Source organism: Lates calcarifer, linkage group LG8, assembly GCF_001640805.2.
Source record: "Lates calcarifer isolate ASB-BC8 linkage group LG8, TLL_Latcal_v3, whole genome shotgun sequence".
Classification (NCBI taxonomy): domain Eukaryota; kingdom Metazoa; phylum Chordata; class Actinopteri; family Centropomidae; genus Lates; species Lates calcarifer.
Genome location: NC_066840.1, coordinates 16733890 through 16758238, shown reverse-complemented (window position 1 = coordinate 16758238; position 24349 = coordinate 16733890). Strand labels below are relative to the sequence as shown.

The 24349-nt window shown below is 40.9% G+C and overlaps 4 protein-coding genes and 1 non-coding gene across 11 annotated transcripts in view; 1 reads left to right on the top strand and 4 right to left on the bottom strand.

The window, feature by feature from the left end:
• Positions 1–1093, bottom strand: part of elf1 (E74-like ETS transcription factor 1) — a 39764-nt gene extending 38671 nt beyond the window's left edge. Inside the window, exon 1 of the mRNA XM_018694177.2 lies at positions 331–1093. The gene's annotated coding sequence lies outside the window, so the exon portion shown is untranslated. The remainder of the gene's footprint in view (positions 1–330) is intronic.
• Positions 1094–1340: 247 nt separating this feature from the next.
• On the bottom strand, positions 1341–1412 carry trnae-uuc (transfer RNA glutamic acid (anticodon UUC)). The gene has a single exon. It is a non-coding gene; the product is annotated as a tRNA-Glu (tRNA).
• Positions 1413–2772: 1360 nt separating this feature from the next.
• LOC108895391 (ubiquitin-conjugating enzyme E2 A) lies at positions 2773–6394 on the top strand. Its single transcript, XM_018694185.2, has 6 exons — positions 2773–2982; positions 4083–4163; positions 4398–4423; positions 4879–4968; positions 5119–5207; positions 5341–6394. Exons 1-6 carry the CDS (start codon positions 2939–2941, stop codon positions 5467–5469), a joined length of 459 nt encoding a protein of 152 aa, XP_018549701.1. The 5' UTR covers positions 2773–2938; the 3' UTR covers positions 5470–6394.
• Positions 5750–24349, bottom strand: part of LOC108895390 (NF-kappa-B-repressing factor) — a 94965-nt gene continuing 76365 nt past the window's right edge. For 2 of the 5 annotated variants that reach the window (XM_051072485.1, XM_051072484.1), the window contains exons 2-3: positions 10507–10631; positions 5750–9503 (exon numbers count right to left, since the gene is read on the bottom strand). In XM_051072485.1, the coding sequence (XP_050928442.1) occupies positions 7213–9503; positions 10507–10597 (2382 nt within the window). In that variant the 5' untranslated portion in view covers positions 10598–10631 and the 3' untranslated portion in view covers positions 5750–7212. Of the gene's footprint in view, positions 9504–10506; positions 10632–11020; positions 11501–11533; positions 11672–24349 lie in introns of those variants that run through there. The other 3 variants (XM_018694184.2, XM_018694183.2, XM_051072486.1) reach the window with 3 other exon arrangements.
• Positions 19688–24349, bottom strand: part of LOC108895411 (septin-6) — a 103025-nt gene continuing 98363 nt past the window's right edge. For all 3 annotated transcript variants that reach the window (XR_007813693.1, XM_051072488.1, XM_051072487.1), the window contains one exon: positions 19688–19798. The gene's annotated coding sequence lies outside the window, so the exon portion shown is untranslated. The remainder of the gene's footprint in view (positions 19799–24349) is intronic.

Sequence of the window (24349 nt, the reverse complement as noted above, 5' to 3'; positions counted from 1 at the left end):
ATCCCTCTAACATCATATGAGTACAGTCATGCCTCTTTAGCTGTAGCCTGAGTACTAACTTAACTTTTGAGTGCTAAGTGTTTCGTGCTGGCAACGTGCAAAGAAAGGCCTCTGGCGGAGTATCTTACAAATATATCATGCCAACCATCAGCTAAAAGTCCTGATTATTTTAAATGACAAGCTACAAAAAGGGGGAAAATATGAACGCATGGCTCGACATAACCCCACAGGAAATGTTAGTAATGCTGACAAGATATATGCAGATACAGTTACGTTATAGTCACAAGGAAGCAAGTGAAAACATGCTTTTAAAACACTCACTGGACTTACCCTGGTAGAAGTTGTCATCAGCACCAGCATATTCCCTGGCTTTAAAACAGGCAGTAAAGTGGCTGTCCTCATGAAAACACGGCGGTGTTAGAAAAACATTATTATCCCCGGTGCCAGTTGGAGACAAAACGGTACTATAAGCTACATCATCATCATCACCGCACAGCCGCCGGTGGTCAGCTTCCCCCTCCCGCTGCTTTCGTGTGCTTCCTGACACAAGGTTGCAGTTTTCTCCGACAGGGGCTGATGCGTGGGGAATTCCTAGCAGTCACATTTTCCTGGGAAATGACTGGCCCCAGACCAAAGTTTGGCTTTTACCATAGCGAGACCAGAGGAGTCAGGACAGGCGTTAGTGTTAAGCAATACAAGCACGATGGTGGACTAAAAGACGTTAGGAAAAAAGTTGCATAGTGCCCGCGTCATGTTCCAGTGCTTAAAAAGTGCATGATGATAAATACACATTTTATTCTAAATCCATTTTGACTCGGTAGTTTAAGCTAACACCAATAGCCACATGGAGTTTACACTCTAATTTAGGAAACTGTTAAACAAGCTGGTATCTAAGCGACAGTGAATGGCGGTTAATATTTAATAAACCGTTACGCGGACACAGGTGTGGCTTTACCGGCAATTTTGTCAACAGCTCAATACGAAAGTTAAATTAAGTTGCGGACGACGAAAAAAAAGTCGGTTGTACAAGCTCCCGCTGGAGTTTGGTTTACTACGTTAGACTACGATATGTGTTGGCACAGGAAGATTTAAAGTGGATATGGGAATCTTCCGGGAAGGTCCAAGCCCTTGTGAGATGAGAGCAATTGAGGTTAACTCAGAAGCGGGCGGGGTCTGCAGCAGATTCTCTGGAAATGATGACCGCATGTTGGTGAAAGCTGTATCAAAGAACACACAGCTGAAAAACATTCGTTGATGATTACATGATAACGAATGAAATAAAATGTTGTATGATTGATTATAGACAAATTGTCTTCATTGTTTTAAACTAAAAAGGGTAGTTCCCATACCGGGAGTCGAACCCGGGCCGCCTGGGTGAAAACCAGGAATCCTAACCGCTAGACCATATGGGAAGTCGTTCACTCGGTGTGACCAAATACATTTTCTGACATATTTCATTTCTTACGGTTATCTATTTAACTGTAGCTATAATGTGGTCCGTAAGCATATCATTAATTTTCTCCCCGCAGATATTATAGCAGGGACATTATAATTATATTTTTATTGTATTAATTAATTATTCTAAGACTCTACAGAACATATGTCTGGCTAGTCGGCTGCTAAATTCCCATTGTTCACTTATTCCTAATTTAACAGCCCGGTATCTCCAAAGTAATATCTGTTCTAATGTATTTACACTATTCAAGAGTACAAATAATCATGCTACTGAGGCTGGATTACCAACGTGGGCAGCTGCCTAGATTCATCCATCTGCACTAGTGTTGGCAATCTGATTATCACTCTATTGATCTTCACTCAGTTGTGAGTTTATTAGAAACACCGAGCTAAAACTAACGCAAAACTGTCTTACAGCAAACACTACCTTCATGAAAGTCTTTGTATAATGTACAACGCAATACAGGTTAACAGCACTACAGACTGCAGTCTCCAAAATGATCACATTTGACTCAACACCTCAGATCCAACAGAAGTTTCAACATCGAAACCTTCAAGAAGTTAGGATTTATTGCAGGAATATTGTATTAGTTTTTATTTTAATATTATAAAATGACAACTGAGTGTATTGCTATTATTTGAATAAATAATTTTTGAATAATATGTTGAATGTAAATTCTCCAAAACCATCTTTCTTAGAATTTGAAATATACTGCAAGGAGTAAAGCTTGTTAGATGGCTATTGTGTTTGTTGTTGCATCGTTCAATGAAATTTAAAGGGAAAAAATCATTTACAAGACACAGTACATTTAAGGTGATCCTGTTGCAGCTCTAATTTATTATACTAGGGCGCTAGGTACCATCTAGTGGTCTTTTTATGTTACTGTAACTTGAACACAGGATGTCAGCCATAAAGACCTTGTGTTACTGACAGTTGCAGGTTATACCTGAAGTGATCAACTGACTATGGACTGGATCAATCGACAACTTGGCGAGGATACATATGAATTTTAGGAAGGAGGATAAAACCTTAAAAACATAAGAATCTTGGTCGTGTTCAGAACAAACTAAATATGGGTGCAAAACATATGACGTAATTTTGGCTGGAATAATACAAGTGTGCAGACGGGGTTCTCTCAACTATATAAAATATTCTAGCTTTTTTTTTACTACGAGACTAAACTGGTGCACAGAAAGTAAACACACATATTTGACAATGCAAACTATTAGTGACACTGTTAGTTTGTGTTTATATGGCTACACAGCTCACCGATTTAGAGCCACTCGACGTTGATGTCCTCTTTCTGGTTTAAGTGGTAGCGCCCTTGGACTAGCAGAGGCAGCCAAATATTTGACAAACTAGCAATCGTTGGCTAGCCAGCTAGGAGTTGAAATAATACACCGTCAAGAAAAAAAACACAAATTTCCTTACACTTGAGTCGCTCACGTTTATGCCAAGGATTTAGGTTCGCATGTAAACAGGATGTCAACTCCAGCAAGACGACGTTTAATGAGAGATTTTAAACGGTAAGCGAAAAGGAAACAACAGAGAAGTAGCTGCGGCCAACGTTAGCAACCCACAGCTAGCTTGTTAGCATTAGCCGAAACGGCATTCTAAACTACGGCACCATCAAATAATAATACATACAGACATGTAAACACTAGCGGGTTATAATCGTGATTTTGTCTTTGATGACGGTAGCTAATTCTAATTTTGAGTGGTATTAACAAGACTGACTGCCAAGCTATTGACAGGTTTCGATGACTGTTAACGATACTGGCAGGGCGCTGACACCATCGTTAGCAAGGAAGTCATGAATATTAACGATAATGTTTTTTTAACTCATGGCTTTTATCTGCGTATAACTATTTATTATTGAATATAACATAATCACTTCTCTTCGAGCATTCCCCGAAACTGTTAATGGTACGTATGATTTCTGTGGGGCTGTGTGTGCGTGAGTGGTAATTGAGGATGCAGCTCAAGTCATTGGCCAGATGGCCCTTCAAAGCCAGATGAAACGTTTGGGTCGATGTTCACTGTCCAAATACACAGGGATCCAGGGAGCTCCTGTACCCGGACCTTCATAGATCACTGTCTAAGCCTGGGGATAAGCAACCATCTGCCATGCACTTGACTAAAAACTTAGAGACGCTCAGCACATTCAGCTGTGGCACATGGTTTCTTATCCCTGATCCACAGTGAGTTCCAACTCAACAGCGCTGATGGTCACAGAGCCCAAGACCTAATCCTGATTGGCCCACCGTCAGACTCAGTATTTTGCCACAATGTGACTGCTGGACTAAACTTTGATAAACATCATCATCAGGACTGTGTAATGATCAAACAGATAGAGACACTGTTCATTTTGCTTCAGAATGACCTGTACCCTGCTGTTTTGTGTTGATGCACCACCAAGCTGTAAGGAGTGTTTGTTACTGAAACACATCTAATATTAAGCATGGAATATGCCTAGAGATTTCAGGGCCTTTACTGTTTGCACATAGTTACATGTTGAGCATATAACAGGCATGTAGTACCATATTTCTAATAGTAATGGGTTTGATTTCTGTATGTAATGTTCATGTAAATTTTGTGATAACACTGTTTTTATTGGATCTGTTAGACTGCAAGAGGATCCTCCAGCTGGAGTTAGTGGGGCCCCATCAGAAAACAATATCATGGTGTGGAACGCTGTCATTTTTGGGTAAGTTCAGCTGATTAAAAAAAATAAAACATGCATGACAGAGGGGGTTTAGATATTTTAATAAATAATTTGTATTTATATTATATAATTTGTGGAAGTATTCACTGCTTGATTTAGGACACAAACTAAGTGATAAAGTTCTAGTTTGTGTCAGCAGGTTCTGTGAGTATTTTAAAGGGTATGAAAAAGTTTTTTGCAACTTGATTTACAACCTGTCTTTTATCTGTCTTTTAGACCAGAGGGAACACCTTTTGAAGATGGTAAGTCCTCTCTAAAGCACTTAACATCCAAGTCATTTATCTTCCCATCCCTGCTATGACATTAATCCATCAAATATTCATGATGACTGAGAGTTGGGCTTTGGAAGGTAGATTGTATTGACTGATACTGTATTATGAGTAGATATAAGATGGTGCCTTGGAAGTGTATCAGGCTCAAGTTTGTTTTACAGCCACTGATCAGGTCTCCTACATGGCAGAGAGAGAGAGAGAGTCTGTGTTTTTGAATAAGTTTAGGCTTTTAATTTTTCAACCAGTAATTTACCTTTGACCTGGAGTTAATTGTATACCGATCAAATTGGCAGCTGAAAAAAGATTTTGTCTTGTTTGTGAGTGTCATAAAATCATACTGATACATGCATTTTCTAGCTGGTTCTATTATTGCAATGCAGTTGATGTATGTCATCTCAAACAAAGCCATTACCTCTCACTTTCAGGAACCTTCAAACTTACCATTGAATTCACAGAGGAATATCCTAATAAACCTCCAACAGTGCGATTTGTCTCCAAAATGTTTCATCCAAATGGTATGTACTTCACTACTAATCACTCTAACAATGTCAGTTACAGCAGTTTAAAGTTGTTGCATTTATTCTTTAATTATCTCACGAAAACTGACTTGTTTTCTGTATCATCCATCTAAAAAAAAGCTTTATACTCTGTATACTCTCTCTTAGTGTACGCAGATGGCAGCATATGCTTAGATATACTTCAGAATCGTTGGAGTCCAACCTATGATGTGTCTTCAATCTTAACTTCAATACAGGTAATTTAACACTCCTGTATTGAGATGTACATTAAATGTGCAACTACTAAGAGGATCCACAAACAATTAATTTATACATGTGGTGAGTGTCTTAACTAAACCCACTGATATTCTCTTTTTATATATTTTAAAGTCTTTATTGGATGAGCCAAACCCAAACAGTCCAGCTAATAGCCAAGCAGCCCAGCTGTACCAGGAAAACAAGCGGGAGTACGAGAAGAGGGTTTCTGCTATTGTTGAACAGAGTTGGCGTGACTGTTGACCCCTGTTAACGTTCCAGTATGAACAGTGTCCAGCCCAGAATCAAGAAACCACCGATCAAGAAAACAACTGATCTCACAGAAATAAAATGACACATCTTAAAAATCCTTCTCAGTATATTTGTCCCATAACTGTTGCTAAGTTTGTATGCTGTTGTGTTGTGGCATTCACTCCTGCCGAATGCTATTGTTGGGCAATAGCATATGTTTGTTAAAAGTTAATGTACCTTGTTATATCTGGGTTACTTGCTACATGCCCTGAGTCTTTTCTTTTTTTAAAAAAAAAAAAAAAAAAGGCAATGGCCAGTCTCTCAGTTATCACTTTTCTACCTGTTTTTTTTTTTTTTTTAAACTGGCTGGATGATTCGGTGACAGTTAATTAGATATGCTTGCTGTGTGGTTTGCTGTGTAGATGCCGACAGTTCATATTTCCAAAAAAACAACAAAGCTGTTCATGGGTGTTATTCCTGTTTCAGTGGGTTCACTCCTTTTGGTTTTATTTATTTCTGCCTTTTGAAAGCCTTTCAGTGGGATAGAAAATTAACCTGGCATGGACACCCATCCCTCTAACAAGTTGTCAACACAACAGATGCCTTTTCTCGCAACTATACTTGTAAAGCCATGCCTTGGATTTTAAAAATGTTCTAGATATTGGTGACCACATATGTTCCTCTACAACTGAAACAAGACATTTAGTACCCTCTCTGGGCACTTGACTTTGTTTCACGCAAATTTCATAATGCTGACATTTAAAGGCTGTGTGAGAACATTTTTACGCTATTTTACAATCTTACAAATCAGCTGTCATAATGAGCTGATGATACTGTTTAAAAACAGGATGGTGTCTGTTTTCAGATTAAAAACTTTGCACTGGTAACCCATGTAACAAACTGTACATTTTCTTGTAAATAAAATAAATATACATCAGTCGTCTTTGTTGCTTTTTTAAAAAACTCAGTACAAAAATATCCATCTGAATCGAGTTTAGCCTGTTGATAAGTTTTCATTTATTCTGATTTTACAGCTGTGAAAACAAGCAGACAAGTTAACTGTACTCACATAAACCAACACATCTGACATTTAACAAAGATCACAGCTTACAGTTTCCATGTGAAGGTTTTCACATTGTGGATGCAGGTTGTATTTGTAGAATGAGCTCCAGATGTTGAAAGAGCAAACAACATTGCAGGTATTGCTGAATAGACATGTATCACTACAGTGAGACTGGTATGAGCACCTAGCTACAGTTCAGCGATAATGCCTCTCTAATCCTCATCTCTCATGAGTCAACTGTCTAGAGTGTTGTTCACAAACGAGCAGTGAAAAGCTGCATATTCTGCCAGGTTCCTTAAATAGCCACAAAAAAAAATGGTGACAAAAACCTTGTAATGTCATTTTTTTTAAGTCATGAAATAACTGGAGCATCATCAGGACATGATACCACAAAGCACTGAACACAAGCCTGTGCAAAAGTTAAACATAAGACATGTGGAATGGCAGGAGACACAAAAGACATTAAATTATTTATCCTACAGCTCCTGCTAAAGCTAAAGTACATTTCATGGCGAAGGAATGCAGAAACCACAGGTGATACCTGAAAGATTCTCATTTGTTAATGTGTGTTGTAATTTGTCACACACACAAGTATAAACATTGCAGTTACACTTGAATGTGTTTTGCTCTGAAGTCCAAGCCTATGATGATTTTTTTTGCCTATTTTTCCCCTGGTTTGCTTTGCATGCAAATTAGTGAGAGGCCTGAGGTTTCACAAGCTCATATCGTCCCACCTGACCTTCCTGTAAAAGTTGACCGATGAGCTGGTCTTTGTGTACTTTGCGACTGACAATGAGGAACCGTTGCCGTCCCTGTCCATATGACTTGCTTCGTAGGCCGTACTTCTGAGATATCTGGTGGATCTGTTTGCGCTCGTCGTTGGTGAGGTCAGTGGAGAAGCGAAGATCATCCTGACGGTCTGAGCTGGCGTAGTTGCGAATGATGTCCTCAATGTCTCGCTTGCTGAGTTGATTTCCTGTTTTGTCTGTGTCCATGCCTAACCCCTCTCTAGAAAACTGCTCCTTCACTCTGATCGGTTCTGAGATGCCCTCGCCGTCTCGGCCCAGACCGCCACCTTTCCAGCCCATCTTGCGGAGCAGCTGGTTTCCTATGTTGTCTTCTTTTATCTCCTGTCTTGTGGCCTCCTCACCAGAGCGAGCCAGGATCTGGGATCGAGATATGGCGTCACTGTGACCCTCCTTTCTCAGGTTGGATTTGACCACAGCTTGCGTCTGTCTCAGGGTGGCCAGAGCCTCCTCCGCTGCAATGTGCTTCACTATTTTCTTGGGCCCAATCCCTGCTGCCACATACTGCCCCTCTACGTAAACTTCACACCTCCAGCGATGATCAGGCAGAACGGTAAACTTGTAATCAGCAGTCACTTTATTAAACTGTGCTGTGTCATTAATGATACAAATAGCATTGTCAGAGTTTTCCAGGATTACCAACTCACTTAGATGCTTCTTTTTGACACCCTGCTGCCCAAAGCGCCCACCAAAATCTGACTGGTTATTCCCTCTGGAGTATTGTGATTGTTGTTGCTGCTGCTGCTGTTGCTGCTGCTGTTGTTGCTGCTGCTGTTGCTGCTGCTGCTGTCGCTGCGCCTGGTTCATGCGAAGTTTACTCACCGCCTCTTGAGCGGCTGCGTGCTTTGAGCTCTTTTTGGTGCCCGTCGCCTGCGCCACCAGCTCATCCTGCAGGAAGACGCTGCACAGCCAGGCACTGTTATTGGGAAGAAGGTCAAACTTGTAGTCTATCTTCATGCGATTGAAAGCTGCAGAGTTGTTGAGGATGCAGATGGCGTCGTGAGCGTTGTCCATGACCACAAACTCTGTCCAGTGCTTCCGTTTGTCGGGCTCGTATTGGCCCTTAGAGCTGGGCGTAGGTTTGTCCTCAGGGTTGCGGAGTGCAGGTAAAAAGGCCGGGGTCGGGCTGTGCATCTGGCACACAACCATGTCATTAACTATTGAGTGTCTGTATTTGCGCTGCACAACACGAACTTCAACTGGTTTCAGGAAGAGTTTTACAGCCTGCTCAGAGGCGCGGTCCCTCGCTCCATTTTTACTGCCGGAGTATCCGGTAGCAAGATACACACCCTGACATCTCAGTTCACAGGCATAACCGTCTGCTGGTACTTTCCTGTTCTTTGGTAGGTCAGCCTGAGGAATATCCTTCAGGTTGACATAAATATACTCAGGGTTGGTCTTGCACGCCTGAATGCTGCGGCTCAACATGAAATTATAGTTAGGCGAGTCACTTCCAGTCATAAACATAGGGTCCCTAAAAGCAACAACCAACGCAGATGCTACATTAGCAATCAGCCTTTGCTTGTCATCTAATGTTGACTGAGATATGGGAAGAGGCTGTGATGAAGAGCCCAGCTGAGACGTGGTAGGACTGCTCCTGCCCGGGCTATTGTAGACTCTGCTGAATGGCCTGCTTGATGAAGGCCGGTCCTGATAACCGTACCCCAAACCCTGACGTCCTGAATCCCATCCCGCTGACCTGCTCGCTCCCCCATATCCATTGTACCTGTGGGGCTGAGAATAGGAGTCTGAATTTCGGGAGCTGTGGGCTTCATATTTGGCTGTGTAGTCCTGCTGTGTTTTAGCCATGAAGTTTGAAGTGGACCCACGTCCTCCATAACCTAAGCCACTTGTACTACCGGAAGAAATCTCTCTGTCTCTCTCTCGGTCTCTGTCTCTATGGGAACCCCAAGAGTCGGAACTGTACGATGGCACTCTGTCAAAAGCAGGCCTCAGGGAGGAGGAGCCCTGAGCTCTGCTGATGCCACTGCTATAGGAAGAGTGTTCGGTGTCCCACTGTCTCACACCATACAACTCGCTCCTCCGGCGGTCCTTATCATTCTCCTTCTCATCAGTGCCGGTTCCTCCACTGCTTCCACCACTGACAAAGTGAACAGGCTCAAATCGAGGTCTGGAACCAAATTTTGACACAGGCATTTTCCTCATGGGCTCGTCTCCTGCAATTAAATGACACCAGTGGACAGTTAGAAAACCAGAGAGGATGTTTGATTTGACGTTCAGTAGATTAATCAGTTGTCATCTCAGATGGGCACAGCAGGAATCATGATGACATTGGTCCATTGAAACTGGTTTGAGAATGTGATTTCATCCACGTCTTCCATTGTAAAATGGGAACTGACAGTAATGACTAAACAGCACTTGGCTCCTCAGTCATCCCCAAATATAGAGGAGGCACACGTTGTGTCTTAACTGTCAGGCCATACAGGTCTGAGCCTAGAGAGCATGTCTGGTGATAGTCTGATGTTTTTCTTATATTCAGTAAGTATTGTCTGTGATACCAAAGCTTCATATATCGTAACAATGTATGATGAGACAGACAAAAAACATTGGTGATTTTGTTTGGTTTTCATGGGATTTGCTGACAATAACAAAAATACAGAACCTTACTATTATTTATGGCCATTCCCTATTTTATGTCAATTTTTTCGTATACATGATTTAAAATGTTCTATTCTCCTCTCTATGATTTTGTTTGTCAGTCTTTTGTCCATTAGTTTTCTTAATTATTTATTCACATTTAATTTCTCTTAAACCTTTTCATAGGTTTTATTATTACTTTTTATCATCTCTCAGGTGCATTAGTCTCACATTGTTTACTGTTTAACATCTGAACTAACTTCATCTTTACTGCACTTTTGCACCGATCAGTGCAAAAGGTGCCATACAAATTACTTAGGAGAAACCCTTTACTCTGCCTCTGAGTCATGTTACTGTTGCTACCACTCATGAGTCTGGCAAACCTTCAAGTTTAATTTGATTGGATAACCCCAAAAATCAACTGACCTTTGCATATGTCACAGGTCTAAATATACAAATGTGGTATTTTGAGACACATTTAGATATAAAGATATGATGGTGAAACAGCAGATAACACAGAAATGTATGTTTTTCATTGCAAGAAACACATACACAGACTACACATCCCAGATCAACACTCACTGCCATCAGAAGAAGAAGGTCTCTTTTTTGCTTCAGAACTAGGACTTGGGTCAAAGGAGGGCATTTCGACAGTGTCAGTCCCTTCTGCCATCACCAGCACCGTCCGAATCAAATCCAGGCCATACCTGTTATTGAGGCCAAAGATATAAGTCAGACATTTAGTGAATGGATGAGATGTACAAGCACAGACATCTGGACATGATGAGTTAATACTCCATGCTGTCTATAGAGGCTAAAAACATTCCCTAGAAAACAAACACCACCTGGCAGCAGCATGCAGAGACTGAATACAAACCATGTGCCTGGACTATGTGTATTACACCACTAGATATTTCATGGATCTGATGTTAAAACCCGAGGAAACAGCTAGGTTTCGTGCCATCACAAAGCCTGGACAGAGTGACGCAGTAGGCCGACAGGGTCCATCTCTCACAGGCTAACACGTTTATCAAGCTAAACGTCACATTTGTCAACATTTAAATGTTGTAATTACTCAGCTGTGTCGTATTCTTACCTTAAGGTGTAGCCTTTGTTCCGACTTATATCGCTGTCCTTTGGCTAAGCAGGAGACAGTGCCTTTATTTTTAATATTATTATTATCGTGTTAGCCTAGCCTGGTGACTGCTAGCATTAGGCAGCTAGCCTCTAGCTAACTTCAGCAGCGACAGCCTGCTCTCTGAGTTTTCTACCAGACTCGGCTCCTTACAGCGAACCGACAGGCGGACTCGTGTCTTTTCAGGAGACTTTTCCGTAACAGGTAGTTGTAACCTCCCGGGGAGATACAGATACCCATTCAGCTACTGCAGGAAGCATCCATTTTCTGGTCCAGCTACAGGAAAATCATGGCGTCTGTCACCGCACTGACCCAGAATGCTTTGCCGCCGCAGAGTTCAGGCAGAGCGGACTGCTGTCAGTGCACTTCATGTCACTAATGTGCACGTGTGGTTTTCAAACTTAGCTGGATCGATATGAAAATCGCAGGAAATGGTCGTTATCAGTGAAACATTTCTTAGTGAAACAACAGTACCTCGTTGAGCAGTGGGGTTCGTGGTCATACCAGGTTGGTGAACTCCCTGTTGTGTTTCATGTGTCGTGTTCCAGAATCTGGCAGTTGAACCTCTGTAGTTCACAATGCTGATGTTGCACTTCTTCAAGTCCTCAGTCAGGTCTCCCACATCTCTCTCTCTGCATAGGGAGCACTCAGGGTGGAGGCTACCATTACCCCCTAGGACCTCTGAAACGTTCAGTGGGCATTGTGTCACAGGTATCGAAGCACCAACCCTGAGAGGTAGTTGTGTGCAGACATAGCAGCTCTCGTTGGTAATCTTCCTGGCTGCAGCCATGACTACTGGATACCATGAGTTTTCCTCAGGCTTTGCTGGGTTCTGAGTGAACTCAGGTAACAGTTCCCTCTTAAATCTGTGTGATGATTTCTCAGTGTGGCTCCTGCTGGAATCTCTGTGACCTTGTTCTTGGGTGACTGAGGTGTAACTTCAGACAGGTGAAGTGGCAGGACGATGATGACAGCGAGCAGGAACGTGCTCTTCATTTCTCTGCATCTGCCACCCTCCAGCGCCACTGGATAGTTGCTGGCGTTATTGCATCAGCAGTGTGACCTAAACCCACCCCTGTAATCAGTGTGCTGCCTTTTCGTGAGTTTGAGAAACGTGTGGCCATATTGACAATCCACACCCCTCTCTCTCTCGCAAACACAAAGTGGGGGAAGGTGTTGGCTCACTTACTGATGCTAATGCACGCTTGATGAGGTGTTCTCTCTGGGCTCAGGGACTCATTTGCAGTGGCTGGCGTGGATCCAGGTTGCCCTTTTCGCAAACTTCACAGCCATTTCCGTGGTGAGGAGAATCTGTAGGGCCTGTTCCACCGGCGGGCTTCCAATTCCCCTTCTCAGGTCTTTCACCACGATCCAGTCCCCTGGCTCCAAGTCGTGCAGTTTCTGTTCTGTGGCCTTTGGGAGAGCGTCCTTTACCTGTTTGTGAATATCAGAAAGCACAGAGGACAGGTTGCACAATAAAGCAACATTTCATCCTTGGATCAAGCTTTGCTGAAAAGTAAGCCACAGTCTTTGTCGTCCCCCATGTTCTTGTGTCAAAACTCATAACCTGTTTCTTTGTCTCTGGTTGTGGAATGGTTTAGATGGCTTCAATGCGTTTGGGTGAGAGGTTTTCCCCTCTGCTGTGATCACATGACCCAAAAAGGTGACTTCCTCTGAGACAAACTGTAATTTAGACAGACTGGCTTTGTGGCATTATCAGCAGATGATTCAGCAGGCCAGTGTATCTCATACACAGGTGGAGCAGATCATGAGGTCATCAACATACTGCAAGAGAGCACTGCCTGCTGGCAAGTTGAGTGAATCCAAGTGTCTTTAAAGCTGCATTGAAAATAGTTGGTGATTCACAGAATACACAGCCAGGTAAACGGTGCATTTTACCCTCAAATGAAGATACAAATTGGCTATCTGGATCAACTGGAATGCTGAAAAAAGCATTTGCCAATCAATAACAAAGAACCATTTACTGTCAGAAGGAACTTGTGAAATGATTGTGTGTGGATTTGGAACATTTGGAGTGTGTGCATGGACTGCTGCATTTACTGCTTGCAGATCCCAAATCTCCATTCATCAGGCTGGCCAGCATCTCTTATGTTTTTCACAGGAAAAATTGGTGTTCATACAGGAGACTTTTCACATGAAACGAGAGATTCAAACACTGGTTTGATGCCATCAACTGCTTCTTTTTTCAATGGTTACTGATTTTTGCATGGTCTGGTATGTAGATTTTGGTGCGATCACAACTGTTTGGCGCCTTTGATCAATCCTACATCATATTTGTGTTTTGCCCACAAACAAGATGGCACCTGATTTAACTCAGGAATTTCAGAAATGTCGTTTACAAAATTGTAACATTGTGGCTCCTATACCAGTGTGTTGTTGACAGAGTTGAGTGCAGTGTCATTCTCCACTGATCAGGTCTTCCTTGCGTACTTCACAAAACACTCTTTACAGGACAGTGTGTTTGGACAGCAAAAATGAATGTTTAAGCTTTCCCTCAATGTCATCATAGCATGTGAGTGGGACTGTGTACCTCTCTAGTACAGCAGTACCTGATGCTGCTACCGATTTAGCATATCTGCCGCTCATTTTGGGATGGGGTTAATATCTTTTGTCTGATCACTGACTCTGTTACCTCCGAATCCATTTTATCAATCAGTTTTCACTTGTAATTTTACTCTTTTACACTCTCACTTTTTTTGTGCGCGGTGTTAAAATTACCAAGTGAGAATGAGTTTCCCCAAAAAAGTTTTGAATCAATTACCGTACCAGTGCATTAAATTAGATTAAATCCTTCCTGGACCCGAAGCTTCTTTGATTGTACAGCGGTTTTCCAGTACCTGGCCTGTTGACATGTCTGTCACAGCCCCCCCAAGTGGCGAGAATTCACTTACCACAAAGACAAGGTTGTTCACACAAAGAAAAAAGGGATTCGTCAGGCCCCCACATCTCCACCCTCTTGTACGGGAGGTTGAGGTTAGAGTCCCAGCTCTAGCTGTGCACAATCTCCACCTGCAGCTCCTCGAGTCGCCGATGCCGTCTCGCACGAGTGACACTTCTGATAACAAAATTGTTATGGGAATCTTCTGTTGAATAAAGCACAGAGTCAACGGTTGTCTTTCCGTAGGTTTAATTCATACGTTTGCAAACAGACCCATTGCACTCCTCAAGCATGGCACGCACAATGAGTACCGAGTACAATAGATTACAGGTTAAATGCAAAAGAAACAAGGTACGTCCGGAGACGAAAAGGAAAACATCTTCTGGAGACTACACAACGGTGTAGCACTGAGAGAAAAGCGTCAAAGATTACACAGCTATGCAGCCCTGTATCAGCCCCTGTCCTTGATGGGGCGAGGTGCCCTGTCAGCTTACTGACAGGTGGAAAGGTACTAAACATATGATTTCATAAGGCACAATTGTACAAGTACAACACAAATGGTCAAGATTATTAATAAATCACAATTATCGTGAATCATATGAGAATTTCCAATAAAATATCATCCACTGACGGTAGAGAGAGAGTATGTATCACCAGTGTCACTAAAACTGAAGTCAGCCATGACATACGAGCAGTGAAAAGCATTAATAACTATTTGTTGCAACATTGTATTTTTTGTAAATACAGGTTCTTCACAGGTACTTTTTGTCCCATTTCCAGAGGTGAAATAAGTATTCAGAGGCTTTAGTTATGCAAAGGTTGTCACAGTGTAAGAATAGTTAGTGAGGATGCTCTCAGATCATTTTTATCAGTTAATAAGTTCATACAAAGTGCAGTAAACAGATTTTTAAAACAGAGCCAATTCTCCTGTCTTGCCACAGTTCCTCTGTATCAGTGTCTTCTGTCTCCTCATGTAATCTCAGACTGACTCCATGAAGAAAATGAGATTGGGCTCTGTTGCAGGACTCCTTGTTCTGACTGACTGCATGTATGGGATGAGCATCAGGTTGCAAAATGGATTCAGGACCTAATGGTATGTGTGATAAAAGGTGGCCAGCTGCTTATACTGTTGATACTGCTGTGATGCTATATGTTGTATGTAAAATCTTAAAGAGGAAACACCCCCTAGAAATCTTGTTTTTGTTGACCTCCAATGGTTAAACTTCTCACCTTGCTGCAGTGATACAGGTGTTCCCCAGCCCCCAGTGACATCACTGTTGTGCGTGTTTACAGACACAAACCCATCAATGATATTCTTCAGTCAGAGGTAAAACTGGTTTTAAAGTTTAAACCAGAGAGCAGGAAGACATGGCTTCTCAGTCTGGTGTTCAGTTACTTTTTTAAAGCAACTAAACCTTTTCACTTGCACCCCTCAGGGAAGTGTAGGTATACACAGACTGCCCTTGACTGACTCATGTTGGCTTTTGTTTTGTAGCATTGTAGTGATAAAATCCTTATAGGATATTCAGTTTGGTGAATCAATTTCCAGCAAAGCTTCACTCCATCCTTACTACAGGTCTAATCAGCCAGAGTAACTGACAACCCCTGTGCAGGACTGTCTAAGTGTCTAACATTTTTCATAGTATATACACAGTGCTAAATTCACAGTACTATCCATCTGAGGCTCAGTTTCACAGCAACAATAATATTGTACAAAAAAAACAGTAATGAACATTATGAACCATGAGCTTACAACACTTTGAACGAAAGACAAAAGCTTAACATGTTTGGATCACGTTTTTTTATTGAAAATGTACATCAATGGAACTAAAGTAAGATACTGAATAATTTGTAGTGTGGGAGAGTTTTTGACTACAAGAGGTGATGACTGATACTAGAAAAATGTATGGCAATTTCTGACCAAAATGTTACTTTACACTCAAGAGCCACGTCCAAAGATCATAGGTAATAAACAACAAGTCTCCACTTCAATACACAAAATATATCCTTATAAATTATATAAATGCACGAGTATCATTTTTTAAATACTCCTATCTGGGACTCAGTTCAACTCCATCTTATTCTAGTATTTGGCAAAATGGGAGCTGAAATCATAGGACAGAGCAAATATACATTAATAATATGCACCATGTTGAAGAAAACAGCAATGACGTTGAAGTTGACTGTAAAACTGAGTTATTAGGGGATAAAAACAGCAGGTCAAAGGTCAAAGATCACAGCGGTAATGAATAAAAAGATGCATGCAAAATATAGAATAGGCTTGTGAATATTAAAGCACAGTGTGTAATCATGACATGTGACCTCCATGGTATTCAGCAGTAAACATGGGCACCATAAAAATTAAGTGCCAAGTGTAAATATTGCTTTGGCTTTTGCATGACTATGACTCTAATTTAATTCTGCTGTTTATTTTTGATAATCAGAAAACCTGGAAGCAGGCGCATTTAATTTCCAACTGTACTAGTTTCAAGAAAGCAACATGTCTATTCATTATAGTGTACCTTCATAACACATTACACATAGTGCGTTAAGTGCTTCTGTCCTTGATGGTTTTTGTTTAATCAGCAAGCCTTGATGTCTCAGTAGCGTTTTATTCTAATGAGCGCTAAGTATTAAGAATCCTATTGAAGAGATGAGTGCATAGTGCAGGTCATTGCAATTTTATTTCAAGTAAAGATCAAATAATGACTTCAACCTACGAGTCCTATAAATGTGTAAACCCCCACTGATGACTTCTATGAACTACAAGAGTCGCTTATATACATTAAGACACAATAGCAGATTTAAACTGTGCCACAACCTGCCTGGGTTTAGAGCTTCATTAGGTGGTTGCGAGTCCACATAAGGCCATATTCAAACAAAAGGAGATGCAATGGGGGAGAAAATATAAAAGGTAGATACAGCGAGAAAAACAGGAAGAGGTAAAGGGTGCTTAGTTTCTTGCTGAAGCTGCAATTCCCCTCTTCAGGTGGTCAAGACAGATTAAAAGAAGCTGAAGAGACAAAGAGAAAGAGAGCCAGCAGTAGAGGAGTTGGGCAAAGCAGAAATGCTTGTAAAAACTTGAGGGCCAAAGAGTCAAGATTTAGGAGTGCATCCGATATCAGGGAGAAAACTGATCATAAATATATTTATACAGTCATTCAAACAATACATCAAGTGTGAAATAATGAGAAGATATTGTGCCCACTGACGATGCTGCATCAATCTTTAAAACAGTGAATAAATCCTGTGGGAAGTGTATAATATAATTCCACATGATTGTCTACATGCCTATAGTGAGTCAAATGTCCAAATGAATGCATGCATGTAATCTCCATCACAACTTCAGTGGAGAAGGGTGTTAGTCACAGCAAAAAAACACAGTACATGTATAAGCATCAGCAGTGGCAACAGAGCAAGAATTAATCGCTCAGTGTGAGGTTAGAGCTGCAGTGAAACACAATACACATTAACCCATATTAGAGCAAAGTAATGATTAAGCCCTGGGGGGGTCCACAAAGCCTCTGGTCACATTTGAGGTACTCAGTACCCACAAAGGCTGGTTCCCTTAGCAAAGCTTGAGGGCTGAGGACCTACTCAGTGCAGAGCCAGGGATTACTGCAAAGGAAGAGTGAAACCACACAGACCAGTGAGCTGAGGGTTAGGAGGGGAATGGCTCTACTCTAGATGTATTTTAACCCTGATGTCATGTGGAACCAAAGTGTTTCTTTTTAAAGCGTCTTGAAACCAAGATACGTTTCTCTTTCAAGCACCTTCAACCTTGAAATGGTGAAAACAAAGGAATGACTGAGGTAGGAGCCCTGTTGATCCTGAGCTAAAAGAAATAAACATACCTGAAGATTGTAAATGCACCGGACCAAGAGAAACAATAAAAAATTGACATTGAGATGTTAAGTAAAGCTGTGAGGAAACTTAGGACCACTGTCTGCTAAAAATACAGATATAAACAAAGGAGACATCAACATTCATTTGCATAGAGGTTCGTTAAACTTTCATGTAATCTCCTAATTTACAGCAGTATTAGTCATACACAATGATTATGGCCAGTTGTAACATTTGGTGAAATTGGCCTTTATTTATTTTCTTTTGAGATATTGTATTTTTTATGCGTAACACGGATACAAACAACACTGGTCCCTGCAGGACAATGGACATCACGAGGAATGACTTTTAAATGTGCCTTCATAATAAGTCAAATAAAAAGAAAGTTACAATTGCACTGACAACATTAATATATACTTAAAAATATCACATTTGTGTGTGTAAAAAAAAAAAAGTGCAAATGTGAAAGCTAATACAAATATGCACAAAACACATGACAATGAATGAGGTATGGGAGAAGTGGCAAAGAGATTAGGCTCACATCTTCTCATGCATCAGGCTAAAGTGAAACAACATCAGCAAAGGGACATAAATACCAAAAATAGAGAACGAGATCTCTGTTTCTATTTTTTACTTCAAGCCCAAACTTGTACGGCCGCAGTAATAACTAGTGGAACTTTTAATGTTTTTAATGGAACTTTTAATGTAAGATTTTTATGGAGTGCTATCCCTTTATGGTCATCATTTTCACAGCAGCTACCATTTAACGTATATGTATTCAGTAATTACCTCTTTAAATGTAGTTTTCATTGTTAGCGGCAGGGTCCGCCATTTCTGAGCTAGATTTCAAACTGCCTTCACACACACAGTATTCACAGTAAATAATGTGACCATATAATCAAACATTACTGTAAATTATCTCATCAGACTCACTGTTTATGGTTCCCTCTAATAAAGCGTGTCAGAGCCATACTGCTACTTGCACTTTCCTGCTGCTGCTGCTTCACGCTGAAAAGCATTCAACTGATGAAACGTGGTGCCTTTTACTGTGAAGCAATCACAGCAAACGTAATGTATCTGTCACTAAGATTAGCGCCAGGGTGTAACTACTTGCGTCGTATGCAGCATGGAATCAGATTGTAGTTGCACATGATGGTAAAAGGCCAAGTTCTGACAGATTTCTTACATTTTTTAAAACCAAAACAATGAGTTTGTGTGGCTACACAGTAAACAGCTACACCAGTCGCTCTGCTGTTGTATTTCTGACAAAGTAGCTGCTCAGCGCTGTAGTATAAAACCACACTTGCTGTTAACATGGTAATCACTGGTGTCAACTGAAATCTTAAGGATTATAACCTTTAACTAATAACAAACTAGCTCAACCCAAGCCAACTGTTAAGTAATTACTACCTACTAAGAAATATGTTTATGACTGTTGTTTACAGTTACTCCATAGGCTGCTGTTGCACTGAGTTTGTAAAATTAAAAATCACTAAGCTGAAGATGGATCAGGGTTATGCAACATTAGCTTCAACCATCCTCGCATCAATCCTCAGTGGCTTTAATTCTTTCTTCACTCTCAGGTCCCAGTGTCTGATGCATGTTTCTCTTTAGCCTCAATACATTTCTGCCCATCACAACAGTAGTCATGTATGTTAATATTAAAAAAAGCTCACTCCATCATGCAAAGAAAACCACTGAATATAAAACAAATATGGAATGCATTTTTTGTCAATTTGCATAAAAAGACACGCTGAATAATTGCTTGTACAAACCAAATAATAGACAAGCATCATTCAGCATAAACAGGTGATGTAAACTGATAGCAATGCCCAGCGTCTTCCACAGAGCAGGGGGGGGGGGAAGCATGTGGAGGGTTGAATTACGGGAGTTTGGGGTGAGGGTGGGGGAGGGGGGCACGGTAAAGGATGATGGGGTGGAAACTCATTCACAGCAGGATGGCCACAAGGGAGCACTTTTTCTACAGGGATCCTAAGCTGGAAATGAGAGAGAAGGGCTGTTATTGCTTCCTTTGAGTTAAAACATCATCACGACACACACTGTTTCACATCGATGACATCACATCAACATTAGTGACCAGATGGTATTCAGAGGAAATCATGCTTTCAAGGCAACACAAAAGGTTTGAGTGAACAGAGGTGAGTTTTCAAGTACAGTCATCTACTTCTTTGAATCAATAAAATGTGTTTTTTCTACTTAGAGGTTTTGTCCCACCCCTGGGCTTTAAACAATGCGTCTGATTGTCTTCCTCACTGCCCAGCATTATCAACCAGCAGCTTGTTTTCAGCTGCTTTAATTGTCTCGAGCTGCTTGAGGAGTTTACAGATTGCGAGACAGATGTCTTCCTTCACTCCTATCCTCCCCAGCAGTTGAGTCTCCACAACATCTCTCTGCGGATTTCGCTTTTGTATCCACTCGAGAGGGGAGAGATTGCGAGAGGAGGGGGTGGGGGGGTCATCATATGGCTGTGAGATCAACAAAACATGTCATCCTTACAAACAGAGATGGGCCCGGAGGCTGTTTGCTGCTCTGGTGTGACCTGTTAGTCTCAGTTCAGCCTTGAATGGCTCTTTGTGCAAGAGCGGGGACGAGTGGGGAAGGACTTGGGAGAGCGACAAAAAGGAGACTGTTGTGGATTTAGGGAGGCAGATGGGGCAGTACATCAAATGCTTGTGTGGGGATCTAATAAAGTGGTTGATTTAGAAGCTGGCACAGGGACGATAAACACTGCTGACTCGAGGATATGATCGACACAGATGTTACCAATGACACACTGTAGGCTTGCAACACCGCACCCATTTCTCAGACTGATCACATTAAAACAACTATAAAAGGGCAAATTAAATGCATGTGGATTTTATATTAAACAGCTTTCAAAGGTTGATTTAATTGTGGTTATATTCTAATTCAGAGAATGTAGGTAGAAGGTAGGTGTGTGCACAGTAGAACTGCAACTAACAATTATTTTAATTAGACTCATGTGCTGACAGTTTTCTTCTATCAGTTGATGAATCATGTTGTCTACACTATATATATATATATATATATATATATATATATATATATATATATATATATATATAAAAACAAGCCAATTAGTTGACTGACAGAACATTAATTGACAACTATTGTGGTAACTGATCAATCATTTTATAGTTGCACCTTCTCAAATGTGAAGATTGGCTACTTTTATTTGACATATATGAAAGTAAACAAAATATCTTTAGATTTTGGGATGATGGTTAATAAATGTGAATACATCACCTTGGGCTGTTGACCAACATTCTTCCACTGTATTCTGACAAATGACTGATTGATTGATTGATTGAGCTGGCGGATTATGAAAATGATCATGAAAATAAACCCCAATAATTTACACACACTACTACCATTTAAGACAAAAACAAGCATTAAATCCTTACATATGTGAAGCTGGAACCAGCGAAATAATGATTAATCAAATATCAAAATAGTTGACAATTAGTTTTCTTTTGATTGACTAATTGATTAACAGTTGCAGTTCTAAAACTGAGAGCATCTATATACTGGATTAGAGATCTTCAGATCTGATAGAGTTGAAATGTTGCCTTTTTTCAGTGCAATAGTTTTTGGTGCTTTGATTCAGTATGCGAAATTATTCATATGTATTCAATAAATTAATATTTCTAGCTTTTATTTTATTTATTTATTTGGTAGTGTAACTCAAGAAGGGAGTCTTACCAGAAAAGGTGCCTCATGCAGCATGCAGCAAGTGTGGGAGAAGTTAACTGGAAAACATTATGGATGCAACATAGGTGACACATGCACTCACAGGACAGATTCACATCTACACAATGAGCAGCAATCAATAACTTTGTCTCCTGGGTACTGAGGAAAACAGACTTTAACCTGAAGGTTAAATACAAATCAACGTAATTATTATTCACTTAACATTTCAAGAGCAAGACCTGTCTAGTCAGTTTTTATCAGTGACCCACAGACAAAGCTAAAGTTCCACAGCTGCCCCTTATTGGGAGAGAAAATGTTCCAGGCAGAGCTCAAACAGAGAGAGGAAGTGGCTGTGAAGAGAATAAATTAACAGGGAAGAAAATAAAGCAACAAGAACCTTCTCAGTGCAAGTGTCTTCTTCCTTTTCTAACAGGCACGGAGTCACATCAGCTTCAACACACAACCAGGAGTTTGTTACCAACATGAAGGGACTGACAATGTCAGCAGCACAGTGCAACCATATTTGAACACATCTGGCTGCACACACACACACACACACACACACACACACACACTTACACAAGCTGCCTCCTGTCCAGTCATAATTTCATTAAAAACCTATTTACATAAACTGTGAGGGGGAAAAGCAGAAACAATGTCAGGAATACCAAGAAATGGAGAGATTATATAAATACATTAACACCAGGGTATTGGCTGTTGAGAAGGAGGAAACTGATTGATAGTTTCCTAGATGCAAATGAAACAATTAATTACTGTGATCTGAAAAATCTGTACTTTGTTTATCAGTTCCTTTTCTAATGCAACTATTTAACAGAGTTGTAATAAAAGTTTTTTTTACAGAAATCTGTTTGTAGTGTTTAATTTCATCATCTACTTTGCTTGAGCCATCAGCAACATTTAATTGCAGAGTGATGATTTCTGTTGACAGTTGGCTTCCTTTCAACTATTTAGATGAGGATTGCTCGTCATTATCTCCAAACCCCACCCACCCTCTCTGCCCCTCTTATGTTCCTCATTGGTGATGGATTATGAGCTCTGGTCAGCTCTGTTTCCATGGAATTCAGTGCTAACTATGTTATTATATGGAGGGCATTAAGCCGAGGAATTCCTAGGCACCAGGCGTTTTTGTCAGGATACAGCTGCATATTTTGTTGGCAAGGAACAAAGTATGATGCACAAAATATGGACCCATAAGGCTTAGAAAAGTTTATATCCATGTACTGAAGTGAACTCAAACATAAAATTTTAAGGCCATTCTCTGAACAGTGCCCAGAAACTAATTTGGCAAATGATCAACATCCTGAAATGTCTGTGTAGTAATGTGTGGGCCTTGTTCCAACCAGGTTCATAGTATGCAGGCTTTTCCAATCCTCATACAACTGAAAGCAGTCTCCTGCACCTGTGGTATAAGGATAAAGACACCGGGGGGAAGAGAACAATACTTACTTTTTCCTCTCTTTGTCCCTCTTGAGTGTGGTAGAGCCCCCTGCCTGCTGAGCTTGGTTCTGCAAGAGCTCTGCTGCAGTCTTTTTCTGTTTGAACGTGTTGAGCTCGTCGTCCAGGGACTTCTTCTTTTCCTCCAGTTTCTTTTTCTCATCCTGGTGGAGTTTTTCAGACGGTCAAACTTCTCGTGCAGCTGCGTGGCAGTGACAGAGGAAACATAACTTTTGTGTTATTCAAGACGTGCAGAAACCTCAAACATTAGTGATGTAGTTGATGTTTCAGGATAGGCTCATATCCATATGCAGTAACAATACCTCTTTCTCTGCTTCTTTAAGCTCGGCTTCCTTCTCTTTGACTCTTTGGACAAACATTTGCCTCATTTCTTCTTCTTTCTTCTGCAGCTCACCCATGAACTCGTTCCTCTTAGCTTCATACGTCTCCTGCAGACTGCCAAAGGGAAATGAGAGAGAGAATAAAAATGAATAAGAGAAACATCACACTGACATATGCACTAGGGGTGATAGGTTAAAAATTTCCTACCAGCCACACATGATTTATGAATTGACTTAGATTTTCAGCACCAACTGATTGGATGGCAACGACTAAAACCATCTAATTGTCATTTAATCGCTGCCCTGTTTTGTGAAAGATGAAAATCAGTGCAGCAAGAACATGCATAATTTGGCCTAATTCCAAATGCTGCATGCTTTGAACTGCGCTTCACAAGTTAATTATTCACTAGGATGAATTTTCAAGGAGGCAGACCATTAAAGTAACAAAGTAAAATGTCGAAAATCACCCTTCCCCAAAAAACAGCTGGTGGTGGACTTGGCTAATGTAGCCGTCAAATCACCAAACCTGACTATACACTGTACTACACATCGGATGCACACAAACTGAAACTGGTGCATGGGTTCCAATGATAAGTGGAGAAATACAAAATGAAACAGAGAGCAGCGTAGAAACAAACAGATGTAGGTAGAAAGCAAGATAAATCTAAGTCAACCTGAAGGGCTTGCTGTCAGGGTCTGTGTCCTTAAAGCCCATCTCCTCCAGTTTGCAGCGGCGGTAGAGCTCATAATGGCGTGTGTGAGTCTGCTCTCGCAGGTCCTCCATGTTCACTCTGATCAGCATTTCTCGCAGTTTGACAAAGTCACAGTGATTCTCGTTTTCCACTGTGACAGACACATCATAGTGACACATGCACATTTTACCAAACACGTCATATGACATCATGGGTTAAATATACTGTATAAAGTGTAGAGCAGCAGAATCAGAAAGCAGTAGCATCTGTGACTGTTTATAATATGTCATGGCTAATACTTTCATGTATTATAATTTCACAGGCCGGCTGT